This window comes from Rhamphochromis longiceps, linkage group LG18, assembly GCF_057381845.1.
Source record: "Rhamphochromis longiceps isolate RC_006_pf linkage group LG18, R_longiceps_female_GT1.1, whole genome shotgun sequence".
Classification (NCBI taxonomy): domain Eukaryota; kingdom Metazoa; phylum Chordata; class Actinopteri; order Cichliformes; family Cichlidae; genus Rhamphochromis; species Rhamphochromis longiceps.
The window spans coordinates 34,745,147-34,771,537 of record NC_140574.1 but is presented as its reverse complement, the minus strand read 5'-3'; the positions used below and the strand labels follow the sequence as shown (position 1 = coordinate 34,771,537).

The 26,391-nt window shown below is 42.1% G+C and overlaps 1 protein-coding gene across 2 annotated transcripts; it reads right to left on the bottom strand.

The window, feature by feature from the left end:
• Positions 1-25,503, bottom strand: xrn1 (5'-3' exoribonuclease 1). Of its 2 annotated transcripts, none has more exons than XM_085388559.1 (41): positions 25,231-25,503; positions 23,993-24,225; positions 23,410-23,507; positions 22,428-22,537; positions 22,219-22,329; positions 22,051-22,136; positions 21,876-21,963; positions 21,578-21,746; positions 19,489-19,556; positions 19,217-19,354; positions 18,946-19,118; positions 17,777-17,866; positions 17,328-17,484; positions 17,062-17,181; positions 16,787-16,956; positions 16,547-16,664; positions 16,229-16,324; positions 15,893-15,996; positions 15,625-15,759; positions 15,308-15,470; positions 14,845-14,958; positions 13,020-13,118; positions 12,811-12,926; positions 12,543-12,689; positions 12,335-12,424; positions 11,589-11,724; positions 11,419-11,475; positions 9,290-9,422; positions 9,109-9,178; positions 7,808-8,003; positions 7,573-7,662; positions 7,391-7,474; positions 6,935-6,979; positions 6,671-6,751; positions 6,408-6,545; positions 6,181-6,316; positions 5,937-6,100; positions 5,715-5,828; positions 5,513-5,609; positions 4,434-4,615; positions 1-3,900 (listed from the first exon to the last, which is right to left on the bottom strand). In XM_085388559.1, exons 1-41 carry the CDS (start codon positions 25,303-25,305, stop codon positions 3,571-3,573), a joined length of 5,121 nt encoding a protein of 1,706 aa, XP_085244685.1. In that variant the 5' UTR covers positions 25,306-25,503; the 3' UTR covers positions 1-3,570. The 2 variants fall into 2 exon arrangements, with proteins under 2 accessions (XP_085244685.1, XP_085244686.1); XM_085388560.1 differs by having other exon boundaries at positions 7,579-7,662.
• Positions 25,504-26,391: the final 888 nt, after the last annotated feature.

Sequence of the window (26,391 nt, the reverse complement as noted above, 5' to 3'; positions counted from 1 at the left end):
TTACATCAGAGCACTTTATATTGGAAGGTAAAGACGGGACAATATTAGAGAAAACCCTATATCAGACAAACCCCTATGAGCAAGCAGTTGGCAAGAGTGGGAAGGAAAAACTTCCTTTTAACAGGAGGCAGGGTGGCACATACCTCTTCATATGAAAATCCCCTATATGTAAACAGAGTCAACAAAATAGTCAAAAACATGATGGGGGTGTCAAGACATCGCCGGTCTCTCTGATCCTTTTGCCTTGATAGAGATCACGCAGAGATGTTTCAAAGTTTCACACAATCCTTTTATTACCCATTTCCTGGCAGCAGAGGGGCAGTTGCCCCCCTGTAGATGTGCCCCTGGTCAACACATAACAGTCTCAAGTTATTACTCATTAAGAAGGTCCTGGATAATCTCCCCATCTTAAACTTAGAATCACATTTACAAAATGAGACCGAGTCCTTACTGTGGGTCACACCTGAGGGCTTCTGTAGGACTGAGTCAAAGCCTTCTTGCAACTACAGGTACCACCCTGGTGGCCATTAAGAAAAAAGCAAGTTTCAGGCATTGCCTTCTTTCAATTTAACGAAAAAATAAAATCAAAAAGGAAAAAGCCACCGTCACAGCCATGTCGTAACAAAAGATTCATTTTATTAAATGGTTATGTACAAGACATTCTTGAATCAAAACAGCAAGTCCATAACGCTTCATCTTCTGTTACCTTTACATCTTCTCGTAATCTGAGTACCTCCCCTCCCCCCCCACCCCACAAAAAACAACAACAAAGGACAAAAAGAAACAAACAAACAAACAAACAGGTGTGCTTCCATTTTCAAAAAGAGTTTTAAACACCCCCCCCCCCCCCCCCCCCTTATTGCACCAGACCCTTACACACTTCAGTCCCAAGGTGGCTATGAGGGTCAGTCTTAAAGAAAAAAAGGGGGGGAAATTACTGTAAGCCTGCATCCCTCAAAACAAGGACCGGTTAAATACAAAACATGGTCTGGGTAAGTACAATTTAATTTGTCTCTACAGCGGCTTTACCACAAACATTACTGAAGCGATAGTCGAATTACTTACAAAAAAAAAAAAAATCAAGATCGTCTATAAAAAGGATGTCCGTAAAATCCATAGTTCAAAAAAGAAAAGCCTTTTTAAAAATGGTGAGATTATTTATGTGTGACTATGTAGTGATGCGTGGAAGTGGCTAACTCAGCTGAGAATTTATATCAGATTTAGAAAAGCACCGACCAGGAGCTGAGCTATGTTTCCAAAAGCATCTTAGACACGTGGTTCACTCCACGGACGAGTATGTTTCCTATTAAAACTCTACTGCTGTCTTATATTTGGGCTGTGCTGACAGATATAAAGCCGCTCTGAAATGAGACTATATCAGGTCGGACACCTGATCAGGATTCTGAAGCTTAGCTGTCATCAGCTGTGTGAGGCCTGTGCTCTACACAGTTAATAGCAAGCTCCTACAATAATAACACGACTATCACAGTGAAATAAACCTTGAAACAATCACTACAATGTGGGTCAAACAGATATTTGATGAAGACATCGATAAATTTCAAGAGATTCCATATTCACAAGGTGTAAAATTAACACTGTGCACAGATAATTATTAAAGTTGGATAAAAAGGCGACTGTAAACCAAAGAATTTCAATAGTAACTGGCACAGAAATTAGCAGGCTCCTTATTATAAACAAGAGATACAGCCCTAATCAAACATCTTCAGTAGATCACTCCAAAAAATTTAATTTCGACTCAAAAAGAAATCAGGTTAAGATCTTTTTTTTTAAACCTGGATAAAATCCACCCATAATAAGCATAAGATGCTTTTGGAAACTCTTGACTGTAGCAGTGTGAACGTTCCTGCAGGTCCGGCAGAGCCGAAGAGAAGAATCAGACCATTTTCCAACAGCAAAAAGGAACCTCTCTGTAGGTGTGTGAAACTATCTGTGCTGGTGTTAAACAGCTCTGCAGTGGCAAGTGTGTGTGTGTGTGTGTGTGTGTGTGTGTGTGTGTGTGTGTGTGTGTGTGTGTGTGTGTGTGGACTCGAATAATTTGGGATTTCCTCATAGTTCTGCATTTGTGCAGGTGGTGTGAATTTAGTCGTCTTGTTTCTAGGTGCTGTTAACAAACCATGAAAAGTCTTTAAGAAAAAAAAAACGATGAGCCTGAAGTAAATAAAAGGCGGTGTGTGAGCAACGATGACCAAACCCCAGAAACAATAAAACATCACCCTTCCAAACAGGATAGAACTGCTCTACGATGGCATGAATGGCTGTAGCAACAATAGAAGGCCCCGATTTCTGCATAAACTTGTTTAAAAATGTGATGTATGCAATGGGGGCTTCTACCACAGCTACATGTCCCTGAGAACAAGGTCCACGTCACATGTTATTGGGACCTGCACACCATGCTAACAGAGGAGGGTTGAACCTGCTGCACTCAGACGTCTTTTTTCAGTCCATGAAGTCTCATCCAGCAACACCTGGAGTCTGAAAACCTCTCAGCTGGGAAGGAAGACTGAGACCGTCAGGAGTCCAACTCTACAGGCTGTTCACTGTTAATGCCCCCTCAAGGAAATATGAAATGCTCTCAGTGATGCATGTTTTTAGAGTTATGTCAAAGGTCCTCTTAATCAAAAAAAAAAAAAAAAAGGAAAAAAAAGAAAGAAATCATTCCCTTTTTAAGGCAGCGTCTCACTTCAGCACGAGGTTTTCTTAACCACTCAAAATGAAATGTAGTCACAAGACTGCTTCCAAATCTGCTCCTGTGGAGACACTAATGTTCTCTGCTCGAGCAGGTGAACAAAGCTGGCGGTTTATTACTATTGGGGGTTTGTGTGTATGACTTTAGGCATTTCTTTTTGTCTAACATAACACTGTAGTCACCACAATCACTGCTGAGAGCAACATCCAACAAAAGCAACAAACACAAGTAGTTAGAAAAGGCCCCCAGAAGATGTGTCAGGGAGCTGACGGTTGCTCGGGGAAAGTGTGTATTCTGCAGCCTCTTGGTGAGTGGTTGCTGACAGTTGCCAGAGTGAAATTGGCTGCAAACAGGCATAGAGATCACCGGCAGGCTGCTGTGACTTTCCCCGAGCTAACCAGCATGTAGGCCTGCATGACTGAGGTTCAAGACAGGTGGACACAGAGCTGTATCGTGGATAAAACCAGTTAATTTTAGTATAATAAATGATCATGAAAATCAGAACCTCGCTTGTGGTCTGTAGTCTGAGGGGTCGCTTTGGAATGTTTTGTGGCCTCAGCACTGACTGGGCGAGTACAAAGTTAGTGCTACAAAGAAAAGACGAGCTGTAATAAACCTCCTTTAGTGGGGAACTACGATAATGTGGCACAGACCTCAACTCCTGAGGAGGAGTCTGCAAGTTGAGCAGTGAAGCACATTTACATGTTTCATTGCTGAAAAATAAAAAGGCTCGTCTGAAGCTGCTCTTGGCTCTGTAATGACTTTCACATCGATGAGAGTTTGATCAGGAATGCTGAGACACACACACACACACACACACACACACACACACACACACACACACACACACACACACACACCTCTCATGATTCTGAGACTTGAGCTGCCTCAAAGTTGACTGCTAGCTTCCTTTGCCGTCTCTTGGAGGCAGAGCTGGGGGTGTGGCCTGTTGCTGGCATGGTTTGCCTAGGTGGTGTATGCAGTGCCGTCGTCGTGGAGTCACCAGAGGAGAGGTCGCAGTTAACAGCTTGTTGGTGGATTTTAACGCTCTGTGGTTCAGTCTGACCTTGCAATTGGCCAGTTGGCTGGTTCTGGGATTTCTGTGCTTGGTTCTTAGCAACAGTTTGGGCAGCACTGTAAAACTCTCGAGTTTCCTGGTTCCTTTTATTTGCCGACACTCGTTTCTTAGTCACCTGACAAGGTGAAAGATAAACAGAAAGCTGAGTTACCAACCTGGCCTACGTCTGCACAGGAAAAGATAAATGGGAACGCTGTATTAACCTTTTTCCATTAGCACCTCCTGTGGTCGGCTCGACACAGTTTTCAGGGTTTTCTGTTAGTTGGTAGTATCTGGTACCTGGTACTACCAACTAATAGACTGCATGCCACCAACTGGCTACTCATTGGCGTCAATGAGTCGTGAGGGCACTTCCTTCACAAATATGAAATCTGTAACTTTTGAAAGCCTGCAACGGGAGAAATGGCTACACAGAAACAACACTGTGGTCCCGAGTCTGACGAAAAGCCACAAATCGAGCAGCAGGTACAACATCGCCTAGACGCCCACCTTTGTTGTATCATCCGTGTTGCATACAAATGGCGTTACAGGACGCTCCGCCATGTTGCTATAATGACCCTAAGCACACTAGGTGATACTCAATTGTAATGGTAAAACAAGTCGAACCGATCCAAGTAGGTCCTTATGGAAAAAGGGCTTATGTGTTACCTGTAAGGGGATGAACTGGTTGTGTGAGCCAATGGGCAGTGTCGTTGCAGGCTGGGGGCGCGCAGCGCCAGGGAAAGTCCCCGGTGGGCCGTAGAATGGCTGGTTTTGGTGGTGCTGAGGAGGCACCGTCATTCCCCAGAGAGGAGCAGGACCGTAACCCTGTGGGGGCAACAGCACACCACCTGGAAAACAAGAGCATACTCCTAAGATTTAAAAAAAGATCATTTTTAAGGCTTAAAAAATTTGATATGAATGCTGCTACTATTAATTCATCCCCTGTCACAAGGGTTCACCACACTGAGGAGCTCTGCATAGGGCGATAATCAAAATCTCATATCCGATATAAGACATTTATCGTCCCGACAACGATATAAAAATCACAAACATTTTGCATTTTCTGTAAATTCTGTGAATCTCGGGCAACTCGACGCGTTTCCAGCTGGGCGTCGTGTACCTGGAGTCGAGTGTTACATAAGTTGAAACAGCCGCAGCTTTTTTTGTGAGTATTTATGACATGGCATGCTGCAAGAAAAAGCCTGTTCTGAGGTTTATTTTTGAGCACCTGACGGCTCTTTTTGGCCTCTCGTCCGTAAACACTGCGTACTCTTTCACGTGTTTCAGTTTACTTTGAAAAATCTCAACAGGATCTTCAGCTTTATTGTGAAATGTTTATGTGGAAAATAAACAAGCGGACGGCAGAGCCACGCGATGGTTTTACCATCGTCGTTGCTAAGGACTACGCATTAAACCAGGCGCTAGTCCCTCCGTAGTGTGGTTACATTAAATATAAGAGAAAGAGAGAACTTTAAGAAATTCCACAGTGACCATCAAAACGATGAAAAAATATTGCCGTAAACAGTTTATTTTGCGACACCATGAAACAAACGATAGCGTAAAATGAAACGACAGATGTTTTCATATCGTCCTCCGATATATGTCGTTATATCGAACAGCCCTAGCTCTGTATGTTTAATCTGGCAGAATTTTACACCAGGTGACCTCGACCCACTACACTATGGAACACCTTAAACTGATGTTTCTAAATTCATTGATGAAACCTTAAAGAAAGACAGACTCACCTTGTTGGTTGAAGACAGCTCCCATGTGGGGAGGTCGTATCTGACCCACTCCTGTGTACAGAGGAGGTGGGAGGGGGAAGCCTGACCCGAGTGAGTTCTACAGATGCACAGAGGGTCAGCAACACATTTAATGTTTATCTCATTGGTTACAAAGTTCAGCCTCTCACACTTGTGAATCAAATATCTGCGTTTGTGTGTATACCAGTCTCTGAAGTGCAAAGAAAGCAGCTTTCTCCTTGGCATCGTGTTCTGACTGGCACTGTGGGCCATGAACCATCAACCCGTTGGACAGTTTCACCTGACACAGCACTAGACCCTGCGTCAGTGTTAATGGAAATGATTCAGAGTGGGGCACTTGTGAAAGTGGGAAACGCAGAGTAGAAAAAAGTGTGACGTAACAGAAACAGAAAATAGAGCGTGTTACCTGTCTGTTGCGCATGAAGCTGAAGTCAGGTGGCGCCATACCTAAAGCCCCACAGATGCAGGCCAGCTCTGACACCTTACTGCCCAGCAGGGCGTTGGCAGAGGCAGCAGGTGCCGGAGAAGGCAACACAGGCGCGTCGCCGTGTGGGACGTTTATTTTTGCAGCTGGAGGGAGAAAAGTAATGATCATAAGGAGGAGAATACAGAGAAGAAATTTGCCTGGGATTTAGAAATCACTAAGCTACCGAGTTTCTTTGACGATCGTCTCCTGTTCTGCTGCTGGCCAGCAGGGGGGGTGCTGTTTGACGTCTCTTGAGCAGATTGACTTCCTGTTCCAGTGCTGTCAATTTTAAGCATCTCCTTCAGCACCAGGGTTCCCTTCTATAGCGACAAACCACACACGATCATTTATGCTAAGTGGTTCTTCTAAAACTCAGAGGTTCCTCTTATTTTGGCTTCACCGCATATTTACCATGGCAAAAGACTGTGGGGATAATGGGCCATCTGGCTGGCTGTCACCTCCTTGTGGAGGGGCAGGAGGGGGTGGGGTTTGCTGGTTACCCTTGGAGATTTTTAGATTGGCAATGAGGTCCTCAAATTGTGTTTCAGCCTGAGTAAGAAAAAGTAAAGAAACTGTAAATCATCGTCTTGTTCAGGGTACGAGATTCTGACCAGAGATAACCCTGAAAAACCAAAAACAGGCAGAAGTCAAAAGAAGGATTTGTGTTTCTGCACCTTGTTGGCTATATTGTGTGAGGGAATAAAGGAGCTGACATCTTCATTTTTCTTCAACAGTCTGATGCCAGCAGGTGGGGTCTGTGAACAATACACACATCATCAATTCTAATCCAGTCCACACAAATACAACACAGAGCAATTCATGCAAACGCACGTCGCTGTTAACATGAACGTGTGAAAACCAAAAATAAAAACTGATGAATTTAACATGATAAACTTAACCAATTGTGCACAACAGAAACAGCTGATGTGTCGACTCACAGATTTGCTGGCGGGTTGGTTCTTCCCCTGCTGGGAATGTCCTTCCTAGAACCCGAAACACTTTTTTAAAACTATTGTTTTAAAAGCGTAATTCAAGAATTAGTAGTGAAATAAGGAACATCACCAGAGCACTCTTTGTATTCTGGTTAAATTCCTATATAAAAACAAAGTTCCTAAGTGCCTATGTCACTTCACTGTTAAATCCTGAAGCAATCACATCAGCATTCATGGAGGAATTTCTGTATCACATCTATAAGGTTCAGTCTGGTTTGGGAAAGTATGTGGTTATTTATTTGAAACCATTACAAGTTCACTTGAACTAAAATAAGGACAATACAGTAAATATTTCTCAGCATTACTAGTTTTTCCTTAAAATTCCTGCTGGACTCCTAGGACAGTGAGAGAGAAGTTTTAGAGGAATCTAAAAAGCTGGTGTCTGTTTCACTGAAAACTTACATTGTTGTGCCAGTGAGCAGGAGGCTTGTTAGGAGGGCCTGTGTTCTGCAGAGACTGCCATACATTACTGTACTCCTCTTTGTTCTGGATGGAGAGAACGACATATGTATAAACAAGTCATGTTGCACGCATTGCTGAGAGACTATAACAGTTAGGCCAAATGGAGCAAAACCTGCTCTTACCCTGACCTGGTGCTTTTGGATGGGACCTTTTGAGGGAGAGCTCCTGTTGCCCTGTGAGGCAGCCTTTGCCACACCATGTTTGTTGTTATGCTACAAATAAAAAGCAGTTGGAACAGTGAAAGAGGAGAAAGAGGAGGGATTTAGGTGAAACTGTGGAAATTCCAAATCATTTCCACTATTCCAAACTGGGGAATAATTTGTACATGAATCTACTGTGAGCATTCCACCCTCCTACCTGTGTGGGGATAAAAGGTGAACGAGGAGAGTGGTTCAGGCCTGCCAGCTGCCGGTACGAGCTGAAGTTGCCGCCAGTGGCAGGCTGCGGTTTGACGATGGCGGTGAGTTTGTGGCCAGTGTGATCAACCCGTGCTCCGTGGGAAAGGTTGATCAGGGCGCAGGGAGGGAGGCGGTAACAACGAGAAGATGTGCACCTGAGGAAGCACATGAAGAGGCAAAGCAGCTGTGACCGTCTGCTGTAAAGAGGAACACCTTTACTCCAACAGTATCCTGGTATGGACATCGTGTGTATTCTGTTACAGCCTGACTGTATGATTTTGTGTTTTACCCTCTTCTTGTGCTTTATGTAACCGTTTTGTAAAAGACTGCGCACTCTGCAGCTTTTTCTGTCTGGTGTAAAGAAACTGAACACTGAAGTTGACGGTATGACGTAGTAATTCAGTCAAAGAAGAAAAAGTCTTGTCAATTATTGTCAAAGTAACAGTAGGTTTTAATGAAGTTTAGTTAGCCATCTAACACTGATCCATGAGCAGTTCGTTTCAGGGTGACTGTGATGGCAGCGTATAAGACAAGCGAACACTTTTATCCATTCAGAGCTGCTTTGGAGGAGGACAGACTGATGTGATCTGGCCGCTGCCTGTGACATGCTCACACATGTGTTTGTGTGCAGTGAACAAACTACTTGGGGAATCTGTTTGAACAACCATCTGGAATGTTTGCTTAACAAATCTGCTTTAAACAACTGTTGGGAACCATTAACGGATGATTACTCCTGCCATCCAGGTGAGCGTTCATGTGCAACCTATGACTAATAAAAAACAACAACTAACATTAACAACAGGCAGCAAAGACCTCTCTGCTCTTCCCCTGCCCACTGCAGCTCAGTGGGTAATGGATTAAAGTATGTGATCTGGCAGCAAAATCAAATGCCCTCCCATTTCATGTTTGTAAATTGGGAATTGTTTAGAACTGACCATTCCCAACACTAATTACATAGTATTTAGTATTTATTTATTTATTGTCATTGTCAGAGAACAATGAAATTGCATTTGGGGCTTCCGTACAACCCGTAAAGAAAATAATGAAGAAAATAATAAATACCCCTTAAAACCCAAGTGTAAATATTTAACCCAGTGTGACTCCAGTGCAATAAGACAATCCTTAGCAACAACATGAGAACCTGACAAGTAAGTTCAGTGCTATTAAGAAGTTGGATATGGTTATTGTCCGTGAGAGGGAGGCAGAGAGTTCAGGCTGTTGGCCAGTCTGGATGTTCAGCAGCAGCACACTCATGGTTACCTGATGTTGAGACCTCCAGCAAATTCTTCATCAAACAGCACTTCATAGAGAACCTCTGCCTCGCGCTCCGCTAAAGAAACAGACACAGATACGGTATACTGTTAATCACGCTCTTGTGTGTTACCCTTGATATGTGCAGACTTTGCATATGAGGACAATGACGGCTGACGGGTGTCCTCACCTCCTTTAATGCCAATGATTGTCCCTCTGAGTCCCAGCGGGACGGTGAAGCTCTCCCTGATGTTGATGACTCTGTCAAACAGACGATATTCCGCGTCTGGGTCTGGAACTACACCCTGCTGCTGCTCCAAGGGCTGCACACATATTTTTATTAATGTTATCAACTAATCTGCCATTGATCTTTTAAATTAACTGATTAGGAAAAAAAAATTAAAAAGAGAGAGAGAGACTGTGTGGCAAACATCCTTAAACACACTGCATGAAAATGCCAGGGGTTCAAAAGTAATAGGACATTTGGCTGCTGGCTGTTTCAGTGTCATTTCAAATATTAGCTCACAAACACTCAGGGTGCATTGAGAATGCACACTCACGCATATAACCATAAACCATACAGGATGAGTCTGAAATTTGACCTGCAACCCCGGTCATGATTGCGTGGAGCACAGCACACCCAGCATCATCTCTGTGGCCACTGCACATTTGTAATTCATCACTGAACATCAGTTTCATCCAATCAGCCAAAGTCCACAGTTGCTTCTCTTAAGCCCACTGCAACAGGCTTTTCTTCCAAACACAAGAAATGAGGCTGTTCCAGATCACGGTCACTGCTACAGTTTTCTTGTGTTGCACATGCACCTTTGGTCTGATCCGTCCTGACTTCACAGTGTTGCAGTCTGATGACAGACGCAGGACATCCCAACCCACTCCCTTGCTCTCTCTTTTGCTGCCCAGCCTTTGGGCTTAATCTCTTCTTTTGTTAATAAACAACATTTATCAGAGGTTAAACGGGTGACTTGTGTCGCAGCCTTACAAGCCAGCTGTAGCCTGTTTCCCAATGCTTCATCATAAACACTTGTTTGTGCCATTTTCTAAATTCAAATTCAATTCGTCACATACAGTCATACACAGTACGATGTGCAGTGAAATGCTTACACAACTGCTCGTGACCTAAAAAAAAAAAAGACTATGAATAGGAGAGGAAATAAATATGAAAATTAAAATGAAGGGTAAATTTAACTAGGAAAGAATAAAACAAAATATAAAAATTAAAGTTAAAATAAAATAACTACAACAAAATACACAATATAGAAAATATATAAGAATATATGAAGAAATATAGAACAATAACAGCAGCTGTACGAGTAATAAATGGTAATGAAGAAATGTCCAGGGTTGTGCAATCCACATATTTAAGTGACTTGTGATAAAGTGATTTGATTAGATGACCACGCAGTGCAGTGGCCACTAGTGTAAACAAATGTCCAGAAAGTCCAGTGTGTGTGTAAGAACTGTATGTGTGGGTCAGTACTGTGTGGTGGTGTGATTGAGAGACCGTATCGCCTGCAGGAAGAAGCTCCTCCTCAGTCTCTCTGTGTTGGTCTTCAGGGAGCGGAATCGCTTTCCTGACCTCAACAGAGAGAACAGTCTGTTGTTGGGATGGCTGAGGTCCTTCACCATCTTCCTGGCCTTGGTCCAGCACCGCCTGCTGTAGATTGAGTGCAGGTCAGGGAGCTCGGAGCGGATGGTGCGCTCAGCTGACCGCACAACCCTCTGTAGAGCTCGTCTGTCCTGCATGGTGCTGTTCCCGAACCAGGTTAAGATGTTTCCCGTCAGGATGCTCTCTATGGTTCCTGAGCACCTTGGAGGGCAGTCGGAAGTCTCTCAAGCGTCTGAGGTGGTAGAGACGCTGACGGGCCTTTTTCACCCCGGTGTTGATGTGACAGGACCACGACAGGTCCTATCCATTTCTTTTTGTTATGCGTTTTCTTTTTCCAGGGCATGATGCCTTGAATTTTCTGATGTTGGTCATCATCTTGGTCCACAGCATGTTTTCCTTTCATAACCTTCCCATCTGGTTTGTACTTGTTCTGAGTCAGCTGTGTGTAAAATGTTAAGCAACTATGTTGGATTCCTCCTTGAAGCAGCTGCATAATCCTTTTTATTGCTACACAGGAATTTCCAAAAAATATTACATGTGATTGTTGTTTGATATTAAACTGCTTTAAATCATCTGAACTTTGGCTGACAGGTCTTTATGGGGTTACCAGTCCTACGGGTTTTTTTATAACACAACCACAGCCCCTTTCTTTACAGACACGATGTTAATACGTGCATGCCAAAGGTACTCACCCTGAAGAGGAGGTGAGGCTTGACTGTGACGCGGACTTTCTTGGTGCTCTTCTTCACCTAAGTCGGCGAGAGCGAGGCAGGAATGGAGAAGGTACAGAGGGAGAGGCGTGTGAATGGAAATGCAGTGAATACACAAAGAACTTCTGACTTCTGAAGTCTGTAGCTGTCACCTTGGTCTTCTCCACTGCTTCCTCGATCCTCTCCACGATTGCAGCATCCAGCACTTGGAGGTCACAGGATGCCCTGCTGATGGAGCTAACTGGGTGACTTTTTAACCATGAAGTGATTTCTGCTACCTTCTCTGCCCTGTTGGGTTAAAAAAAAAAAAAAAAAAAAAAAAAAAAAAAAAGAGTCATTTAGTCATTCATTTATTTAATCTTCAACCTTCAGACATTGGTGCAAGAACAAGATGACAACCCCTGGCTCTAAACTCCTTGTCATCACCGGCGGGTGAAGCTTTATGCTGAGAACTTTTACCCTTACTAACCAAAGGTGATCCAGCTGACAAATGAGACACCAAGTGAGAACATATCAGGCAGGATGGTGCTTTAAAGCATCCCCCCCTTTTTTTTTTTTTTTTTACTCTCATGGATATCAAAAGATAAAGATGGACTTCATAGCTTATTCAGTGTGAATTTAAACTAGAAATGTATTTTGAAAGAGGACAATTTCACACAGACTTCTATAAGTGCTTCTTTATGTAGCTAGAGATGTCGCCACCTGATGGCCACAAGAATGAATACAGCTTTTAGACACCTCAGCATCAGCTACACTTTTAAGACCTGTAAGCTACGTCCATCTTTTATATACATCTATGATCCCTAAACAAGTTTTTTCCCAGCAGGATGGAGTGAACGCAACCTTGGCAGGGGACTAAGTAAGGCCAGGGCCCACATGGCTGAAGCGTCCGTTTTACCCATTCTGGTCTTCTCCAGGCCAAATGTCATCTTCATAGAAAACATCATCGTGACTGTTTCTGGCCACGTTGTTGAACACCTCTGAAAATCTACAAAGAAACACAACCGCACCATCATTTCTAAAAGCTTCGTTCAATTCATAGGATAACCGAACATTAATACATAAGTTAAAGAACAGCGGTTTTCAAAACGACTCATTTGTTTTACCTGTCCAGGTATTCAGCCAGCAGCTCCTCCACAGCAGCAGAGTAGAGCCACTCTTTTTCAGTTCTCTTGGTGTATCCGGGAACTTCCTCGTTCTTCTTGTTGAACTTGAGGTTCAGGCCAACGTTAGCTCTTTGCTCCCCACAGGGACTGGACACAGTGAAGAAGACTGAAAGCTTAGACAAGGACTGTACCTGAATACGTGACGTGGTGCCAACAACAGCTCAACTCACTGCAGATATCCTTGTGGCATTTCTACATAAGCACTCACTTCTTCTTAGAGCCTCTACCAATGAAGATGCTTCCAGAGAAGCGGGAGACGAGGTAACCGGTGATGCCGAGACGAGAGGCCAGAACGTATCCAGGACTGTATTTCACGCTGTATTTCTACACGACACACAAAAACGTATAAGGTGAGGGGAGAAAACTCGCAAAACTAAACGTACATATCCACAGAACGACTCCACGAGCTCGTCTTACGTGTTGGTTCTGGATTAAGGGCTCCAGCTGTGGCTCATGTGGCACACTGAAGACCACTCGAATCCGCCCATCTTTGATGACATCTTGGGAATCTTGCACCTGAAAATTTATATTAATATGAATATGGAGATGTGGAGCATTAATCAGATAGACTTTTTAAAAAATGGCTGGATTTCTATACCTGCCATGGTAATTAAGAGACGGTGTGTTTCAGGTCAATTTACAGAGTAACATGAAAGTAAAGTAATGAGTAGTGTAAGAAATTACTTTCTCCTGGGAGAAATTACCGTAATTGTCGGGCTATAAGCCGCTACTTTTTGCACAAGCTTTGAACCCTGCGGCTTTTAGTCAGGTGCGGCTTTTCTATGGATTGTCCATGATTGTTGTCATATCGTAAGAGGATTTGTTTTGTTTGTTCCGCTGTTGTACGGCACTACGTTGCCTGGCGGAAGGATCGGGGTTCAAGAGTGGTATGTTGGTCACGTGTCCGTCCGCCAGGCAACGTAGTGCCGTACGAAGTAGCGCGAAAAACAAACTTCAAAGTAGCGCTACGCGTTCAGCGGGAGGCGTGGATAAACTTGCGAAAAGCAAGTTATGCCCAACTCCACCGGTGGATTCTGACAGCGTGGAAAAGTGTGAAAACATCCACGATCACTAACGGATTTCTAAGGGCTGGACTGCTGCATGATGGAGAGGAGGACACCGCCACGGCACTTCTGAGGGTGTTCGACTCTGACAACGAGGATTTCTTTGGTTTTGTAAGTGACAACGAAGGAGAGAAGCGGAGAGTGGATGACGAAGCCATCCTGAGCCTGTTTGTATCCGACACTGGAGGAGAGGACTTTGGTGGTTTTAGAGCGCAGGAAGAAGAGAAAGATGGTGAATGACTGACTTTTCTTCTTGTTAAAGCCGTGTCGCTGTACCTGAGCCTAAAAGGTAGGCCGAATCTATTGTTCTGGTGTGCTGTAGGTTACTGTTATGTACTACATGTGCAAATATGTACCCATAACTTGTTTTTCAAAATATTAATAAAAGGGGTGTGTCTCCAAACAGCCATCTCTTTCCTGACAATTCGCTTTGTGCATATTCTCTTACATATGATGAGTCAACATTGAAACACCTGCGGCTTTTGGTCAGGTGCGGCTAATGTATGTACAAAACAGGATTTTCCCCTGATTTTAGCTTGTGCGGCTAATATTTAGGTGCGCTTTGTAGTCCGGGAAATACGGTAAGTAACATAATGCATTACCTGTAAGAAAAGGGTTCTGTGTATAATGAGTAATGGCCCCAACACTGATCTCAGCAAAGAGGGGAAATACCTCCAACATGCACAAACATTTGACCCACAGGTCATGAATGCAATGCCTTTGATATGCTGCTTAGTGATGCTGGTGAGTCTCCAAGCTCAGTCAATGAGAATCGATATGAGAACCAATAAGGAATCGAATTGATAATGGAATCACTAAGTTCTTATCAATGTTATGTTCATATTGTTTTGCATTACATCATTAAGCTTGAAACAGAAGGTGTTTTTCACAGATCTGTTCTAAACTATATAAATAAGCCTCTTAATTTTTTTGTCTTTTTCCCCTCAGAGTATCGAAAAAATGATTGTGGAAATCAAACTTATCTGACAGTCGCCGATGATATTAATGCACAGGTGACAGCTCGGGGCACAGTGTTTTGTTTCTTCACTTATATTGAATGTGACAGTGTGAAAACACGGACATTATACTCGGATTCTTGGTTTAAATTAATAAAAAGAGTAACTTGGGTAACGAGGGAGTAATCCACAGACTAAGAGAGCAAACAGTGGATAACATACCTCTCCCATGGCACCGTAGTACGGGTTTCCCACCATGAAGACGGTTGTTGTTGGAGGAAAGAGCTCATCTAAGCTCTTGAAGCAGGCCAGAGATGAGCAGAAGGCTTTGATATCCTGAGACCATGAAGATAAGGAAGAAGTGTCTTTAAAATAATATCTATAAACACTTAAAAAAGAAAAAAAAGGTGATAAAATCAAAACCATGTGCAGTAAACCTAAATTTGCCTAAAACTACTCTGACAATAACCAGAAAGAAACTGAAAGCATGTGTTGGGTTTATTTCAGGGTTTAGTTTCATTAATATGGCTGCACTCCTCAGCTTAAGCAGGTTTTCTTCTATTTTCCTGCAGCATGAAGACCCTGCTGAGAAACACCACAGCCTCAGTGACATATACACTGCTATAAGAGTCTTTCACCCATTATTCTCCGTTTTCTTCTCGCTATCATGTTTGTGTGCAGGTACCTTAACAACCGCCTGGTAGGCAAAGGGGAGGACCTGTTTGGCCCACTGTTTCTCCAGTTCCACCACACCATTGGCTTTGGGAACGTATTTTCTTCCAGTCAGCAGTTGGCCGTATAAAACCACCTCTGTCTCGTTTATCACGATGCCTTTCCTCTTCAAATAACTACGAGAAAGAAAAGCATAAATAACTAAAGAAGCCAAAGAATATGATGGTTCTGGCAAAGAACAGAAGGATTGTTTCAATAATATGAAAGAGTAGAAATGACTGAAGATGCATACAAACTCAAACACTTGCATTATTTTGCTGAGTTTCTTACTATTCAGTGATTCCTTGGACATCCTTAATCCAGTCCTTCTGCTCCTTGTCAGACAGACAGGTGACTTTGGCGGGAGGAGGAGTGCTCGGCCTGTCATACACTCTTTGGACACCCGGTGGTTCCTCAAGATAAAACCTTCAGAACAAGTTGCAAAAATTCACTTGTAAAGTCACTAAAGTCTCAATATAATATTTTCAGATTTTTCAGTTTCAGATTTTTCTACACATCTACCAGAAAAGTCAGCAGTCATAGCAAAGCCAGCTCTTACTTCGTTTCTCCGTCTGACACTGCAATGATGCGAGCTTCCTCTAGATGAGGCCAGTTGACAAACACAGACTTTCCCAGAACTTGTGCAGCAACATCATCACATGTCTGAAGATAATGACAAGAAAGAAGGAGAGAGGCAGAGACACAGAGGATAAGGAGACTGCCAATGTTCCTAGAATAAGACCAAGAGGTGACTGGGTGTAAAAAATATTTTATGCAGTTCTTTTAATTGTATAGACAGTGATTCCAAGACTTCCAAGGGACAATTGATCAATTCTTAATAATAAAGTGTTGAAGCTTTATTAAACTAGATCTAAAAACATAAACAAAAGCTCACCGTTTCCCCTTCCTGGTTGGGGAGGATATCCAGCAACATGTTCTCCCCTCTGCTACTCTGCTGGAACACGACCACCCCGCCTTTCTTCTTGTAAAACTGAAACGACAGTGAAGGAGCCAGAGCATGAGAGTTTGAGAAAGGGAGATCATCTTATAAAGACTGCTGAATTTACTAAACTTGCTATACTTCTTTTTTCTTCTTCTTAAATTGGCAGAATTAATTTCAGATTCATACGTTGGTTGTGAGTTAAGACGTATTTAACCAGGTTCGCTCCAACTTTGAACAGTTTAGTAGTAGTTCAGTTATGCACATGCCCACCTTGTGTTTGATGTGTTGTAAGGTGGGAAAGCCACAGAAGTACAGAGCTGAGCGGTCAACGGGCTTGCTGACGTGATCTAATGAAACTTGCCAAGCATCCATGGGGATGTGCGCTGTCCTGTGATGATCAACCGCAAAAGGCAATCAGCCACAGACAAATATGACTGTTGAATTTCACCTCAGTAGGACCAAACGCATGAGTTGTTTTCAGAAACAATGAGGATCGTTAAAGGCATCTACCTGACGTGGCAGTGGACGATGTCGGGGAACAGTTGAGGCAGGGGGGAGGCGTAGGCGAAGTCCATTTCCCTGTCGTACGAGTAGACTGCACACTCTGTGTGGCAGTTCCTGGCCTTCTCTTCTTTTGTCAGCTTCCTGTTGCAGGCCTCCATGGCTGCTAATAAGCACCTCTGTTCGATACACACACAACATAAAGTTACACACAGTTACAAGTTGTCAAATTTGATTTCGACAACAGACCTGTGCCATTTCTTCATTTCGAATTGTGTGTTTACCTCATCTATGAATGGAATGAGCACCACAGCCTCCCACTCCTGCTGCTTGCCATTCAGGTCAGTTTTAAAGTCAAGAGGGTAGTACTCAATAATAGCTGAACTTTCACTAGTCATCAGATGCTGAAACATAACAAAATACAGTATTACGATCCCCTGTATACTTCCTGTCCTAATGTTAAAACGATTTCTGTATTAAATTATATTTTTATTTCTTAGAGTACATCTTGTGCATTTTATATGAGTGAACTTGGATTTGCATTTGTTACCCTGTAACACTCGGGCAGCAGTTCCATGCTGGCAGCAGGCAGGACTGCCAACAGCTGCTGGAAGGGCATGAAGGGCTGTCCATGCTCAAAGGTCAGCTTTAACCCAGATACATTCCTGATGTCTGACAGGTAGGGAGCGTAGTGGTAGGGGTAGTACCTGCAGAGATAACACATAATACTCAATATAGAGGTTTAAAGAAGGAAATCATTTACTTATTGTTCTTCTCCCCAAAGCAAATCAATCAATCCACTTTTTCTGTGAAATAACTTTTATTAGACAGTAAAGGTTCAGAAACCCTCATTAAAGCCTGCTGTGTAGAAATATGTTGAAATTTGAGCCTCTCTTTCAATCCTCCCACATTTCTGTGAGACTGTTAATGAGCTGAATTCTCCAATAACAGAAAGAGAAAGATCAGGGAGTAAATTACACAGAAGAAAGAAGCACTCACCAGCTCCAGGACTGAACTCCATGGTAATAGTAGTGGAGAATCCACTGGATACCTTCCACATAACACTTGGCTTGGTTGGCTAGAAACTCACTGCAAATGGAAGAGTGAAAACATAGTTACAAAGTGCAAGCTGCTGTGATGAAGGGCACTGTTAACATTTAGCCAAGTCACTTCCCTACCAATGGGATCGTTTAAAAAAGGAAACTAGTAAAAGGGCATCACACTGCTGGGAAACAGCAACACACACGCACACAGACAGACACACAAGCATGTCTATTCTAACTGCTGATAAGGGAGAAAAACAGATTTTGTCAGTCTTAATAGTTTTACCCTTTAAAAGGTATGACGAGGTAAAGGCTGCTGTACAACATCTTAAAGTGCACCTATTATGATGTTGATTTTTCGGTCATAGATGAGCATTGTTCCAATGGTGGACGCCTGAACCCTGTGAGCCAAAACCTCCAAGTCCAAGAACAATGTTTACCCTTTAATATTTGGTGGACCTGTTTCCAACAGTTATGATCACTATATTATTTATGGTTAAACTAAATGATCTGCTGCAGCTTTGTGATCCTGTGTGTTCATCTTTAAGTCAAGAGCACAGTGTTTCGCTATACTCGGATGTTGATTCATTACATAAGACTAACACACAATGTGTTTATGAATACATTCCATTTCACCCGGCCTGTTGCCACTTGGTCTTGCTGCACCTAGAGCAAAACACAATAGCAGGTGCAGACACCAATACAACCTTGTGCCAAGCCCTACTCCTTTGCATGTTATCTTTGGTCCCAACCTGCTGAGCGTCACACGACTAATTCAAAATACCTTTTAGTGCATGAAATACAAGAATTTTAAAAGACTGACATGAAAATTTCAGTCTCAAAGTTTTGTTTTTGTGCTGGTGAACACTTTTCCAAAAAAAAAAAAAAAGAAAAAAGGGGGGGGGGGGGAGAGTGGTGACCAATCATTTATCTGCGTTATTGAACACTGGTCATTCTAACTTCACTCTGTCTCAGCCAGTCACTGAACGAAGATACAACAAACAAAGAGGTGAAGTGAAACTAAGAGTTAAAACAATGAAAAGTGTCAAACTTCTGTCCCAAACATTTTTAGCTTTCTTCTTCCCATAATTTGCTTTTTGTATGCGTTTGTATAAGTTCACTCACTCAGACACCACGTCCACGCCGATCTTGCTCATGTAGTATGTGCGTTTGTACTGTCTGAACTCTGTTTCAAAGATATCATCCTCCTCCTCTTCATCATCTGCTGCCGCTGCTGCTTTTTCCTCTCCGGTGACTTTCTCTGATGTAGTCAGGGAAGCCAGACAGAGAGCAGAATCCTACAGATATTTTTTTTTAAAAAGTCAATCACTGGAAAGAGACAGACATGAAAACAATGCTGAAAGACACAATGCATATTTTCAGTGCTGGTCCCTACCTCATTCTTTCTGGCGTCTTTGCTGGCAGCTTCCTTCTCAGCTGCCAGTCCAGCAGCTTCATTCAGATATTTGTTACCAACTTTGCTTTCAAACCACTTCAAATCCACAAAGACCTCATTAAAATGTTCCCGGTCAAACTGGCAAGACATGGGGAAAAAAAAAAAAAAGTACATTTTGGCAGAATACATTTGTTTCATAGCAAACGACATCAATCAGTATATGGGACTTGATCTTAAAATGAATGACCCTTAAATAGAAACTAGTGTCTCACCTCAGCAAGCTTCTCCAGGTATTTCTCAAAGTTTCTGAGGTTTAAGTGACCGTTCTCATTCAGATAACCTAAAACAAACACGGGGACATTATTTTATATATGTGAATGACAATAAACAAGTGGGACATGAATGTTTTTCTATATTGTACTGGTTGACAATTCTAAACTATCTGGGCCAGCTGGACAAGCACAGCACATGGAACAAACAAAAAAAACAACATATTTTGTGTATGAGAGGCTTTCAAATTCTGAATAAATGCTCAAAAAATACATCCCTGCTGCATCAGTTCTTTTTCTGGGGGGGGGGGGGGGGACTTTGTCACATGATAAAGTTGGAGCCGCCAGAACCAGGCTCAGGGTAATTCTGCCAGCTTCACGTTTAAAAGGTTTCTTCCTGTTCAAAGGGAGTTTTTCCTTCCCACTTGGTCATAGGGGGTCAGCTGATTGTTGGGCTTTTCTCTGTATAATTGTTGGGTCTTTAGCTTACAGTATAAAGTGCACCTTGAGTCAACTGTGGTGCAATAGGCAAGGCAAGTTTATTTATATAGCACAATTCAACAGCAAGGTGATTCAAAGTGCTTTACAGAGACATTAAAAAACAAAAACAAATAAAAAGCATAATTTAAAATTGATTAAAAAAATTTTTTTTTTTAAAAATCAGTAGGTACCGTCCCTACACACTGCTCCCCGGGCGCCTGCTTAGTGGGCTGCCCACTGCTTCACTGAGTGAATGGGTCAAATGCAGAGAAAAACAAGTAATTTCCCCATGGGGATCAATAAAGTATCCATTATTATTATTATTATTATTATTATTATTATTATTAAAATGTAAGTTTTGAAATTTAAGCTTAAAAGTGTGGATTTGGTGCTTTATTCAAATGCAGCTGAGAACAGGTTCAACCTGGATTTAAATAAACTGAGTGTTTCAGCTGATCTGAGGCTTTCTGGGAGTTTGTTCCAGATATATGGAGCATAAAAGCTGAATGCAGCTTCTCCATGTCTGGTTCTGACTCTGGGAACTGATAAAAGACCGGATCCAGATGACCTGAGGGATCTGGAAGGTTCATACTGGGTCAGGAGGTCACTGATGTATTTTGGTCCTAAACCATTCAGAGCTTTATAGGCCAGCATCAGAACTTTAAAGTCTATCCTCTGACGGACAGGCAGCCAGTGTAAGGACCTCAGAGCTGGACTGATGTGGTCCACTTTTTTGGTCTTAGTGAGGACTCGAGCAGCAGAGTTCTGAATGAGCTGTAGTTGTCTGACTGATTTTTTAGGTAGACCTGTAAAGATGCTGTTACAGTAATCAAGCCTACTAAAGATGAATACATGGACTAGTTTTTCCAGGTCCTGTTGAGACATCAGATCTTTTATCCTAGAAATATTCTTGAGGTGATAGTAAGCTGACTTTGTTATTGTCTTAATGTGTTTTTCTAAGTTTAGGTCTGCATCCATCACTACACCCAAATTTCTCGCCTGGTTTGTGGTTTTTAGGTGTATAGATTGAAGTTCTCTGGTGACCTGTAATCGTTTTTCTTTGGCTCCAAAGACTGTTACCTCAGTTTTGTTTTTGTTTAGCTGGAGAAAATTGTGGCACAACATTCAATTAAATTATAGAGATACAATTTAATTGAACTCAATAGAATATACATGAATACAGCATGGTGGCTTTCTTTTTTTTTTCGCATTTCAGCTGTATTTCATCTTTTTCGCTGAGTGTGTGTTCAAAAATAAATAAATATTTTTCATGCTTTTGAAATCTAAATTTGTTTAGACTACAGTTCGTTACAGGGGACAGAGCGAAGTCCTAAAGAGTAAACCACTAAAAGGATACAGTGTATGCATCTGTCTCACCAATAGATGATTTCGTCAAATGTTGCAACACAACAAGCATGAAGAAACCTCACTGCACATGTTGCAATCCACTATAATTATTATGGAATCAAATAAGCCTAAGCTAAACACTTTAAAACATTTAAAACTGAATTGAAATGTTTGGTTCCAACAGAAATGACACTGAAAACCAAACTGAAAGAAGAAACTAAAACTAAAAACTGAGGAAAAACACAAGATACGAGTCTGGTCTTACCCCCCAGGCTTGGTAGTACACTCATGTACGTCTTGTACAGCAACGGTAGAGCGTCATGATTGATGTGAAGGTTGGGGAGGTGAGGGATGAAATCGTTTCCTACCAGGAAACCCATTAGAATCCAGTCATCTATTACTCGCTCCAGGTCATAATCGGAACCCATCTTATTCTGAAAAAAGAGGCGCAAACATTTAGACGTCATACAATACAATTTAAAAAGCATATATTAAAAATTTATCATAATATGAAATCTCGCCGGGAATTTAAAAGCTGCCCACTTTAGGCACGCTTGTCTCACCTTGAGCTCAGAGAACTCGTAGTCGATATACTCTCTCATCAGAGACAAGTGAAGCAAGTGAAAAGTGGTCTCCTCTGGAGCTGTTATCCTGAAATGGAACAAAAGAGCAGGGTTCACAAAACAATGCAGCACAACAAAGAAAGACAAAATAGACTGAAGAGAAGAAGAGAAGAACCTCTTCTGGGATTTCTTCCCTCCAAAGCGGACTTCCTCCCTGAGCAGAGCGAAGTTTGGCTCGTGGCTGGTCAAACCCAACATAATCTACAACACAGAGTGAAGGACAGACTGAACCTTCAGGCACTGATTTGAGCAAAATGTTCATCAACGATCTGTTTAAACGTACCAGGTCAGCATCCAGGCCGTACAGGCAGTGTCGCGTGTTGGGGTCATGATTGGGCTTGGTGTTCTCTGACCGAATAAACTCCATGATTTTGTGTTCCCCCTCCCCTGGTGTCTGTAAAGAGAAGAAACACAAACTTAATACATTCATTACCGACTCAGAAACAGTACAACAGTACATACAACAGTTACACATACACCACTCACACCCACCTCGTGACCGGACAAGTACACTTTGACATTCTCCCATAGCTTGTCATTGGAGAGCTTGTGGTGGACGAAATACTTGAGCTGTTCCTGAAGTCGCACCATGAACTCAGTGCCTGGAAGAAGGATTTGAGATTAAAAGAACTGCTAACATTTTCAGAGACCTGTTCTCTGTATATCTCTTAAGGATCCAAGAAGAACTGAGCAACCCAAGTGTTTTCAGCTGCTCAGTTCTGCTTTCCCAAGGAGTCGCTACACCAGACAGATCTGCATATTTAATTTGACAGAGTTTGAAACAGGACCCTTACAGTTAATCCAGGCTCAAGACTAACAGAAGAGGTACATAGGCTGGGTTTTGTCCTGCTTGGGTTGAAATGGGAAATCTGTCTTATATAACGCCTGATTTAAACTTCTGCAGGGAATCTTCATAGAGCCTACAAAGTAGGCTATGTAAGTTGCCAGTGTAGTTGTCGGTATGCCGTTCCACACATTTATACCCGTCCTGGTTCGTCATGTGTTAAACACAGTGTGGTAGTATCCTGGTGTTTTAAACGCAGTGCCAATCGATAGAAACAAATAAGATTCTGGATTCTGTTTTCCCCCTCCTGGGTCTCCACTCTTTGCTTCTGGCACTTTTCTCTTTTTATCCTGGGATAAATATATTTGTCCCACAAGGTTTTCCACTTCTTTGTACATTCCCTCACATCCACTCCTTGGGAAAATATTACATCTCTGCGATGACCTATTCGCTAATGATTCTAGGTAAATACCAACGATGCGCTTTGGCTAAAATGTCAATGTTGAAAAACGAGTCACTGGATGTTTACATCTGACATGCAAACATGTTTTTAATAAAAATATCACATACAGTACACATATAAAAAACACAGGGACACAAAAATAAATTCAGGTGTTAAACTGTATCAGGTGGTTCTGATCTGTGTCTGTGTGATGAGCATCTTTGCATGAAGCTTTAGATCTTCCTTACCAGGAGTGATACAGTTGGAGTCGAAGCGAGCCTCTGTGGGAAGCACCTCTCCTTTATCCAAAGCTTTTTTTATCTTTTCCTCTGCTTCTTTGGCGGACCTAGACACACAGACACCCACACACAAGCGCACACCCACAAGTAGATATAAAAGAGAGAAGGTCAAATTCAAAGTCTCAGGCTGTGTCTCTGCCTGCAGTCTGTGTTTCCCCTCCTGTCTGTAACACTGAAGCACAAAATGTTGTATTTTAGCTCAAGCCTGTTTGCTGCTCATTCTTCCTTATAAGGTAACTCACATAGGGCTCAGGTTTACAACTGCAGCCTCAGAAACATCACATAATTATACCCAACAACTCTAAATATATCTGAAAACAGACATGACACTATAATCAGATAACTAAGAGAGAACGTGGCATTATTTATAGTTTGGATTCAACATCAGGGTACAGGCATGCTAATAAAATTCCATCTCTTTATTTGGTCAGTTCAAGAAAAGCTACTCCCAATATCCTAAATTTAGTGATTCTCAACAAGTATTATGATAGGATTAGCATTTATTCATTTAGATTTATTCATCCATCACAACCTGAATCTACGTCCTCTCTGCTGGTTCATCTTCGCCCTTGGCGCCACACCATCCACCGCCATGAAGAAAACCTTGCGAGGCTTGATGATCCTGAAGAGCACCTCCAGGTAATGGAAGATGTCTGCAAAAATCTTTTCCTCAGAAATGCGAAAGTGGACATCCTCATCGTTTGGGTGAGAACACTGGTGGATGATGCCGTTCATGTCCAGATAGAAGTTGTCAAACTCTGGAATCTGACAAAGACAAACTGATCACATACCTAGTACATTCAGGAACATGACTTATCTGTAAACGCTCACAATGACGAGATGTGGCAGGTGTGGCAGATGTTTTTAGGAGGCTGATGAGTTAAAGGAGGGTATATTTGACAGTCATAAAAACAAGATAGTAAGCTCCTTTCACCTGACACATTAAAAACAGTCTCATGAGTATGCCATCCACCTTTGATAACATCAGACCTTTATGTTTTGTTCCGTTTTATTTACACCGGTACCGACATGAAACATAATTCCCATATTTACTGTTACCAATTTTCTGCTAAAGGTGGTTATTTACTGCTTTAATACAAATGCAAAGCTGTCTGAGGTAAGGAGGGTGACACTGAACAATGTGCGCTGATGAAACTACTGCTGGGGGAGTGAAATAGCGGCTTCCTTTCTGCTCAGAGTGTAGAAAGTGGTTCAAGTCCCCCCGCAGTTACTCAAGTAGCCTAAACTCTCACGTTATTCGAGCTGTGGCCAACAGGCTGAGCTCATACTTCTGACATTTCAAACAAGTTCATTGTAAAGCGCAGTTACTGTTAACCAGCTGGTAACAATAACTACCCGAGCCCCTATAGATCTCTAGTTATCATAAAAATCAGTTAGTTAGCCAACTGCAAGAGCTTATTGTTGTTTAGAATGTTCCTGACCAACAAAGGCCAAAATTACCCAGTGGTAACTCATTAACATTTTATTTGTTTAGTGCGAATAAGCGCACAATGGAGACCAAAATAGCATATTAGTGATGGAATTTGGTTAATAACGTCATGCCTATCCTGTGTTTAACAAAAGGATGAAGTGAAGAATGTGTGCTAAAAGCAGAGTTGTCCATTCGCCAGAAAACCATTGGTAAGCTACGTGGAATTTTAGTTCCGCGGCCCGCTATAGCTCTCTAATAGCGAACAGCTAGCTACGCTAGCACTGTGGCTACCAATGACAGCGGTCTGTGAAGCTAACCAGTCACCGCTGTTTTCCTACCTGATGTTCCTTGACAACTTCACTGAGACAAGGGTAGCGTTCCGAAATCCAGCGGTAAAATTTTGGCACTCCCATCTTCACAACAAACCTCTTCAGCCTCTAGGTAAAAACAGTAAACAGCAAAAACTGGATGGAGGTGTTCGCCTATGCGAGGAACTACAATGTAGCTGGGGTTTAACCTGGTTACATGAGAACTTGCTTTAGACTCAGGTTTTGTTTCCAACGGCTGCTAAGTAGCTGGTTGTCCGTTGTCCGCCGGAGAAAACATTCCGCCGCTTTTCGAGAAAACATTTGTTCCGTTTTTTGTAATTTTTTTGTGTTTGTTTACTTGCTTTCTTTTTGACATCTCATAAGTACATAGTACAACGTAATGCATATTTCTACGTAGAAAATATTTAAAATAAATAAGCCAAAACATTTTTACAAAATGTTGTATTAAACGTAAATTTGTTTGCTAGAAAATAACTTTGCAATAAATGTTATATAATATTTATTACAAAAGTGAGTAAATGGTTGTTTTTTGTTTTTGTTTTTTATAGAGGTTGAGTTACCCCAAAACATCAAGTTTTTGAAAACAGCCTACTTAACATCTGAATCCAGAAATATCAGGAATCTTATACAATTTCCAAGATAACTAAGGGTGCCTATATTAAATATGAACTCCCAAGGCTGGGAAGTAGGAACAGTGTGTGCTGTGTCATTCTGAATCTAATAGGAACTGAAAAATCAGATCAACTGATATGAAAGAAAGAACACACTGTTACAGGGCCCGTCTGGCTTGCAAGGCCCACTGCAAAGCCTGAAATGAAGAACTAGTTTCCCCTCAGCAAGACAGTTCCACATTTCCACCTAATGTACAACTTTGCCTTTTCTATGATGCTGAATATAACTTTCATAAGGTTTGCAGAGGTAGATTAGACCTACTTGAAATTTGTTTACTCAAAACCTCAAATCTGAATGCATGCTGCCCAAACTGAGCAGTCAGTTTTTGAGTTTTAACAGAAAAACGCAGGCCAGCACAGTATACACTATACGAAACCATGAAATCTGAACAGACAGTCCCACCTGATGGCTGTAGCTCAGGAGGTAGAGAGGGTCAACTATTAATTGGAAGGCTGGTGGTTCAATCTCTGGCTGCATCCTTGGGCAAAATACTAACCC